Source organism: Falco biarmicus, chromosome 13 (genome assembly GCF_023638135.1).
Source record: "Falco biarmicus isolate bFalBia1 chromosome 13, bFalBia1.pri, whole genome shotgun sequence".
NCBI lineage: Eukaryota > Metazoa > Chordata > Aves > Falconiformes > Falconidae > Falco > Falco biarmicus.
In genome coordinates this window covers 14,700,946-14,709,168 of record NC_079300.1, presented here as the reverse complement: position 1 = coordinate 14,709,168, position 8,223 = coordinate 14,700,946, and the positions used below count along the sequence as shown (strand labels likewise).

Sequence of the window (8,223 nt, the reverse complement as noted above, 5' to 3'; positions counted from 1 at the left end):
GAGGAGTGCTGGGGCTCTGGGGGAAGGAGCCACCTGCCCAGCCGTGACTGCAGGTTTCGCTGCCAGCCCCATCTCACAGGAGCACAGCATCTCGCAGGTGCCCACCCTTGGGCTCTATCACCCCCTTAGAGGTACAGGGACACGGCAGTGACTCCACACCATCCTGAGCTTGGTCTTGGGGTTCAGTGTTTCTCTGGCTGGCATGGCTGGAGGTGGAGAAGGTCCTCAGGGCACTGCTGGACCCTGAGGCTTTCCTGTGGTGCAAGGCTTGCTCCACTCCATCCAGAACTGTGCAAGCTTACAGCTACAGGGAGCAGCCTCCCTCTGTGAAACACTTATCTCACCCTCAATCACATCCACATGCTGTCTCAGGGAGCTGCCTCTGCTCCAGATGTGCAGAGCGTGTCCGCGCTGCTGTGCTGAGCTCTCACACCCTCTGCTTCTCTCCCTTGGGTGTAGCCTGGGGCAAGTGCCTCTGTGCTCACCTCGGGAGTGTCTCCTTCCTCTCCCCGCCGCAAAAGTGGTGCACGGGCTTGTGCCGTTACTCAGCCTTGCTTTATCTTTAGGGATGTCTTGAAAACAGACTCATCCTTCCCAGCCAGGAGTCAGACCCAGGTTCCCCACGCCTGGGTAGAGGCAGTTGGGTCTTTGGCAGGACTGTTTCTTGGGCTCCTCTGAAACGTTGGGCACTCTGAATGGCTGTAGGGACCATAACCTGATGGTCCTGGGGGCCGGGTGTCTGAGGGTACCCACCATTGCCTCCCTGTTCCCCCGACTCCCCAGAGCAGCACTGCTTGGAGGAAGCTGAGTGCGACATTCCTCTGTCGGACTGGGCTTCGGGTAGTGGTTTTTCGGAAGTGCTGGGGTTTAATTTCTGTGTTGCCTTGCTGAAAAGCTGTGTGCTTCTGGGATGAGTCAGAGCAGGCAGGAGCCCAGCAGCGCTGGCGCTGGCAGCAGGCAGACAGAGCCGGCGATAAGGGTGCGATAAGGCCACAAGCACCCTACCCTCATGCCAGGGCTGCAGGGAGCGGGCAGCTCCCAAGCCCGTGTCCTGACCTCCAGCTGCATTGCTGTCAAGGAAGCAGGGAGTTTATTTAGGGAACCACAGTGCTGGGAAAATCTGCTGTGTCAACAGTGTGAGCTGAAGCACTTGCGGGTGGTGTTTTCAAAATGCCCCTTCTCTGTGCCCACATGCCTGGGCTTTGCCCCAGGAGCAGCCAGGGAATGGGGCCGGGGGGGGAGGGGGTAGCCCCAGCCTTGGTGCTTGCTCCAAGGCCAGGCAGGGGTCCACGGCCATCCGACATGTCCCATGGCAGCCGGGCTCCTCACGCAATCTGACATATCAGTGGTGGTTTCCTCCAGCTGAGGTCCCACTCCCTACCCTCTTCCCACGGTCCCTGTTGCCTTTCTCCGAGTCTGGCTGGAAACTCTTCCCTCCATCCCTGCAGTCTGCTGTTTATGCTGGTTTGGGACCCTCTTTGAACAGGGTCCCGGACCCACGCAGCACGCTGTGCCCTCCCACCCCTCACAGCATGGCATGCGGCACGTGGGGATGGAGGCAGCCTTCCTCCCCCTCGCCGGCAGCAGCCCCATGCTGTTCCCATCTTGAGCAGCTCGTTAGCACTGGCTGTGGGACCTGAGCAGGGGCTGCTGTGGCTGGTGGAAACATGGGTGGGCTGAGACAGGATTAGACATGGTTAGGGAAATTCCAGCTGCCCCGTGGTTAGCACGGGGTTGATCTGGCTCAGGGAAGCCCAAAGGGGCCACGCACGGTGGCTGTCCTTGGCTGCTTCCTCCCCAATATCTGTTCCCAGTGACTGCTGGACTGGAGCTCCTAGGAGAGGTAGGCAAGGGGGGGACCTAGGCTGGGTGGCGGGGACCAAGGGCAGTCCTGTGCACCCATGTGGGGCTGGAGGGGGCAGGGGAGGGGTGGCAGCAAACGGCCCTGAGCAAGTGAGTGGGACGGGCTCACACCTTGTTTTCCAAACACCCCTTGGTGCTGGGCTCCATCACCCGTGTGTCAGGGTGCGTCACTTTGGGGTGGCAAAGCTGCCTGCAATTGGTGCTGAGGGGGCTCCTCGGTGCCTGCAGGCACGGCAGTGCTGGTGGGAGGCACGCTGGCTTGCCAAGGGCTCTCTGAAGCAGCCTGGCCTCTGGCTGGCACCAGCAACAGCGCTGGCCCCTGCCTGGTGCCTGCTCCCCGGCTGGGCTGGGCGAGGTACCTGTGGGGCAGAGCCCCAGAGTGGGTGATTGTGGGGTCCTGCTCCATTTGTGTCTGGGTCCGGGGGGAGCGAACGAGAGCTGTGACCCTGGGTAGGGTTGGTGTGCTGCCTGCACTGCGCTGGGGCAGGGTCAGACGTCCTGACACTTGCAGGAGCCACAGCCAGGGGCAAGCACTGTGCGTGTGCACTGAGGCGATGTACGGTGTGAACACGTGCCAGCAAAGGCAGGATCATGCCCAGGGGCCTGGTTTTGCCTCACCTGCCCCCACAGGTCAGAGCACCCAGCCGTGTCCCACTGGGGACCAGGGGGGATCTTGGGGCCGAGCTGCTACCTGGGTGCTGGCTAAGCATGTTCACGGGGCCGTCCGCTTGTCTTCAAACAAGAGCACTGGGGTTCAGGAGAGGGAAACCCAAAACTCCATCCCTGAGACGCTTGCTCTGTTTGCTGAGGAAATAGGAGTTGTAAGCAGCTCTGCTCCAGCGCTTTCCCTAACCCGGACGCTGCCCCTGTGCTGATTCATTGATTTGGACGGGTTATATACTGGGAGGGGAAGCATGAACCACACTCGGCTCTCTTGCCAGCACGGAGCTGTGCTCACTCGGCGCTCGCAGCTGCAGGACACTCGGGTAAGTCTCCTCTCCGCTACCACCCGTGTGAGCAAACCCGGGCTCAGGGGACTCCCAGAGCAGCTCCAAGGGGTGGTGGGGTGGTGGCGGGATCTGCACGTTCAGCATCTTCTGATTTGATGGAGATGTTTGTCTTGCAAGGGTTCTCCAAAAAAGCGAGACCGCTTAGGCATCGTGGGAGCTGAAATAGTTACATAGGCGACATATCTTAAATAATAACCAATAGAGAAAATTAAGGGGGGCAAAGTAACATTTAGCAGGGCTGAAGTTAGGGCAGTGGGATGCTGAGGGTCTGAGCAGTAGGGAGTATTCAACCCCTTGGTCTGTAATCTTTTTGTCCCTAGAAGAAAAGAGATTAATTGTTTTCAGCTGCCTTTCCTGAAGGGTGCTCCAGCGTGGATGCTCACTGAGCAGCCTTACCAGGCAGTGACATGAGCAGGGCTTTTGATGTGCAGAGTGTTTGGGGAAGTTTATAAATGGCTTGCTATAAACAAAGCCGTTCTTGGATGCAGATTGTTTCCATATGGGAAACATAAACCGTCCTGGCTTGTGGAGGGTTCCTCCCTCCCTGCCGGAGAGCAAGCATGTTCCCTGGAGGAAGCCCAGGGTGGAGGGCAGGGGCTGTGCCCCCGCACCCCCGGGGTGCCGTGCCAACCAGGGCACCGTGCCCAGACCGCTGTGCTGCCAGGTTTGCCCATCTGGCTGAGCGGTGCTCTGGGCCAGGAGAGCTACAGGTTTTCTCCCTCCCTCATGCCACTTGAAGCTGCTAACAGGGTGCTGCTCCACGCCAGCCTGGCACAAGGTTACTGCTTTAATCTAGGGAGGGAGGACGCTCCCAGGCCAGAGGAGGGAGGAGATTGTGTCTATGGTGGCCATGCTTGTGGGGTGATGGAGGACCTCACTGTAAAGCCCTCACTCTCCCCAGGCTCCCCTGGGCACTACCCTTGGGACCAGCCACACCAGACACCCCTCTGTCATGGCCAAAATCAGCCAGGGCTGAGATCTGCTCGGGATGGGGTGCAGACAGGGCCACCCCCATACCCAGTCTGTGCTGGGGAGCTGGCAGAGCGTCCCATTGACCCAGGCTCCTCCAGGACTGAAGCTAAAGCACACCCAGGCAGGGGGTGCCCATGCTGCTCTTGGCTCCGCAACAAGAGCTCAGAGCTGCTTACCACCAGGCAGAGCCAGGAGGGTGCTGGGGGGGAGCACCTTTCTTCCTGCCCACACCCAGCATCTCTGGGACCCTCTTGGCTGTGGGTGCCACAGGCTGGCCTGTGGTGCCAGGAGACCAGCACCGCTGATAGCAGCTCACCACGCTCGCTGCAAAACAGGAAACCACACTCCTGGCGAGGGGGAGCCAGGGGACGCCAGGGATGCCACTAATAGCTGTGGTATGGCAGCCAGGAACCACGGCCCCTGGATCTGTCCTGCTCTGCACTCCTGCCTGGGCTGTGCCCAGCCCTGCCTGCCCCCAGGCTTCCTCGCCCACCCTCCTCTGCCTTGTTGCCATGCTGGGGGCAGAATGGCCACCACCTCGGTGACCTTTTCCAGGGAGAAAGTAGCACCCACTCCTGGCAGTGGCCCTGGGAGCTGGGAAATCGCAGGGGCTGAACTCCCCTCCTTTGTTTTTGCTGCAGGCCCAATGGAGCACAGAGGCTGGCAGTGGTGGCTGCTGCTGCTGGTGGGCAGCCAGCTGGCTGGTGGCCAGTGCCCAGAGCAGTGCCAGTGCATCCGCACCGCTCAGGTGGAGTGCTCCGGTGCTGGCATCACCGCAGTTCCCAGCCCCATCCCTGCAAATGCCATGACCCTCCAGATCATCAACACGCGCATTGCCGAGCTGGGTGATGCATCCTTTGGCAACGCCTCCCTGCTGATCGGGCTGCGCATTGAGAAGAACAACCTGTCTCGCATCAGCCCTGGGGCCTTCCAGCACCTGCCTGACCTGCGCTACCTCAGCCTGGCCAGCAACAAGCTGCAGGAGCTCCCTGTGCAAGTCTTCGAGTCCCTGGGCAAGCTGGAGTCTCTGCTTCTTTCCAGTAACCAGATCCTCCAGGTTGAGCCTTCCCACTTTGCCCACCTGAGCAACCTCAAGGAGCTGCAGCTGCATGGGAACAACTTGCAGCAGCTGAAGGAGGGGGTGTTTGACCAGCTCACCAGCCTCACCAAGCTCAACCTGGCCAGGAACAACATCGACCGCCTGCCGCGCCGGGCCTTCGAGCGGCTGGCGCGGCTGCAAGTGCTGCGGCTCTATGAGAACCGGCTCCGGCAGATCCCGGCAGGTGCCTTTGATGGGCTGCCGGAGCTGCAGGAGCTGGGGCTACACCAGAACCAGCTGGAGACACTGTCCCCGGAGCTGTTTGTGCACAACGGGAACCTGCAGAAGCTCTACTTGTCCAACAACCTTCTCACCGCCCTGCCAAGTGGCATCTTCTTGCCCCTGCACGCCCTGGCCAAGATCACCCTGCACGTCAATCGCCTGCGGGACATCTCCCCCAGCGCCTTTGGGCCCATGCCTGACCTGCGGGAGCTGTGGCTCTATGAGAACGAGCTTTCCACCCTCCCTGCTGCCGTCTTCAGCAACCTCACCCAGCTGCAGCTACTGGTCCTCAGCAAGAACCGGCTGCAGTCAGTGGTGCCAGGGGCTTTCCGAGGCCTGGGGGAGCTGCTGGAGCTGTCACTGCACTCCAACGCCCTGCGCCGTTTGGATGCCCAGGCACTGGAGGGGCTGCCCAAGCTGCAGAACATCTCCCTGCACCACAATCAGCTGCAGATGCTGCCACGGGGCCTCTTCGGGGCCACTCTGGGGCTGCGGCACTTGCAGCTGCACTCCAACGCCCTGGAGTACCTGCCCGCCGGCATCTTCTCCCCACTGGCTGCCCTGCGAGAGGTGAAGCTGCACAACAACTCCTGGCGCTGTGACGAGGGCATCCTGCCTCTGCGGGGCTGGCTGAAAGACAACCCCCACAAGGTGGGCGAGATACCCCCGCTCTGTGCCCAGCCTCCTGCCCTGCGGGGAATCCCTATTGCCGGGCTGCTGCAGGACCAGGTCCTCACCTCCCGGCCCCCCACTGCCTCCCCCCATCCCAGCAGCTCGCTCCCCCCTCACCCCTCTGAGGTGGCATTGCCGGAGGGTGCCCGGACGGAGCCCCCCATTGGGCTGCCAGTCTCCCCACGGCAGGAGCAGAAGGAGGAGGAGGAGGAAGAAGAGGAGAGGGGGCAATGGGGGCTGACACGCATGCAGAGCGGGGTGGTGGTGGCGGTCATCGTGCTGGTGTGTGTGGCCCTGCTCACTGCTTTGGTGGCACTGGTGGTCTATGGCTGTAGGAAGAAGAGCCACGTCGTGCTGATGAGGATGAAGGCGCCCAACGAAGCCTGAGCACCCGGTAAACCCGGGGGGGAGCGATGCTGGCAGGGCATCCCCTCCCTATGGGGTCAAGGGACATGACAGTGGCTCTGCATCAGCTGCCCTGGCTGATTGGGATGGGCCAGCATCACTCTGCTGCGCGTCCCTCTGTCCTCTGCTTTGCCCTGCTCCTGCTCTGCAGCAGGGTTTCCCCCGGGTGACCTCCCATGGCTGCCCTCTGTCCCCAGCCACTCCTGCCTCCAGTGCAGCCTCTGTGCTCATTCCCTGCCCAGGGGGCAGCGGCTGGGGTGCGGGGTGCTGAGAGGGACCCCTCCAGCAGGGAGCCACACCCTGGCTACGATGGTGCTTACCCCAAACAACAGGACTTCCCCATCCTTCACCTTGCATCACCCCCTCTAGCACTGCTTACCTTGCACTGCCTGCTGCCCACCCCAGCCCCTCTTCCCACCCCCAATCTGCCCGCAATGCCTTCAGCCTCTGCCTCTGCCCACGCAGGTGGGTGCTAGCGGTCACGCAGGGCCAGGAGCTGAGCTGGCACCATCGCCCCCAGCACAGCTGCATGTCCTTGTGCCGCTTTGTAGCTCGCCTGCATCCAGGTGGGGATCCCGGCGGGGCTGGGCTGGCACACCCCAAGTGACTCGGCTGCATCCAAGCTGCCCTCCCTGCCTTGCAGGCAGGACGGGCCAGAGCACCGCCAGCATCTTCTCCTTCTGAGCAGCCTCCTGCCCACCCCGCCTTGTGCATCTCCTGCCAGGAGTGCCGCGGGGCAGCGTGCTGGTGTCTGGGTGCAGCAGCAGCCCCCGCAAGGCCTCACTGCAACCTGGTGCTAACTCTCCTCGGGCCATGCCCCTGCCTCCAGCACCCTGCCCCAACCCCATGGGTGGCCAGGGGGCTTGCACTAGCCCCTGCTGCGGGGGAATTACAGGGGTGGGGCAGTGGGTGTGAAGTGTCTGCCAGGGGCTGGGAAAGGCTCCTGTGCTTGTGCCCAGGGCTCCTGGAGCATGCCGGGGCTGCTCCTGCTGCACTCCATCCCTGGTCCTTGCTGCCTCGATATCCTCCTGCCTCCTCCATCAGCTAGTGAGCAGCCTGGCCCTGCTCTGCTTGGCAAAGCTTCTTCCTCTTCTTCCCTTAAGTGTCCTCCTGTATGTGTGCAGCCCTGCTGCCTGCTCGCAGCCCACAGGCAACGGGGATGCTGGCAGTGCACAGGGGTCAGAGGGTCGGGGGGTCAGCAAGCGCCGGTAACTCTGGAATCTGTAGATGCGTGCTGCGCCAACCCCTCGCAGCATCTACACCCAGCAGCCACCCTGCCTCCTCCAGCTGCAGCACGGCCATGGAGGGGTCCAGCTCACCTCTGTGTGCAGTACAGCAGCACCAGGCTGTCTGGGGATTGCTACCATGGGATGAGGGTCACGTTTGGAGTGCACCCCATAGTGCTGGATACTCACAGTGCTCCAGGAGCGCCGGCACAAGCAGCCCCATGCTCGTGCACATGATGGGATGCTCTTCTGGGCTGGGACCTGCACAGCGACAGGAGACACAGGACTGTGCTGTGGGGCTGTTGGGTGCTGCTCTGTGACCTCTCCATTAAAGTGCAGTTGTCCACCCCCAGTGCCATAGAGCTCTTTATTCACTCCGCTGCAGTGTGCAACTGGGGAATGACCCAGCAGGGACAGGAACTGTTTGATTTCCATTCGTAAGATGTTTATGTTGAGGAAAAGCCCATACAGGCTGGTGGGCCTGGGACGGGGGTAGTGGGCTGTGGCTGCAGAGCCTCTGCCCGTCCCTGGGCTCCAACCTGAGCTGAGGGGCCAAGGAGGGCTCAGCCACCCCACAGCAGCAGGATGGCTTTTGGAGAATGAGCTGAGACCTCAGCAAGTTTCTCAACGGAGACACTGCCTGCCTCCTGCACAGTCTTACTCCCTGGGGCAGAGTGCTGAGGTTTTACTCAATGCCAGCTCAGGGTGGTGGGGAGCTCGCTTGGCTCCCTTCAGAGCTGGCTGCTGGTGGTTT

The 8,223-nt window shown here is 61.7% G+C and overlaps 1 protein-coding gene across 2 annotated transcripts; it reads left to right on the top strand.

Annotated features, from left to right (window-relative positions):
• Positions 1-1,428: 1,428 nt before the first annotated feature.
• LRRC15 (leucine rich repeat containing 15) lies at positions 1,429-7,817 on the top strand. 2 transcript variants are annotated; one of them, XM_056359071.1, is made up of 3 exons: positions 1,430-1,843; positions 2,680-2,849; positions 4,487-7,817. In XM_056359071.1, exon 3 carries the CDS (start codon positions 4,492-4,494, stop codon positions 6,223-6,225), a length of 1,734 nt encoding a protein of 577 aa, XP_056215046.1. In that variant the 5' UTR covers positions 1,430-1,843; positions 2,680-2,849; positions 4,487-4,491; the 3' UTR covers positions 6,226-7,817. The 2 variants fall into 2 exon arrangements, with proteins under 2 accessions (XP_056215047.1, XP_056215046.1); XM_056359072.1 differs by lacking the exon at positions 2,680-2,849 and having other exon boundaries at positions 1,429-1,843.
• The last annotated feature ends 406 nt before the right edge of the window (positions 7,818-8,223 follow it).

Coding starts and splice junctions, on each gene's coding strand:
- LRRC15 (XM_056359072.1), top strand. CDS start 4,492: ATGGAGCACAGAGGCTGGCAGTGGTGGCTGCTGCTGCTGGTGGGCAGC.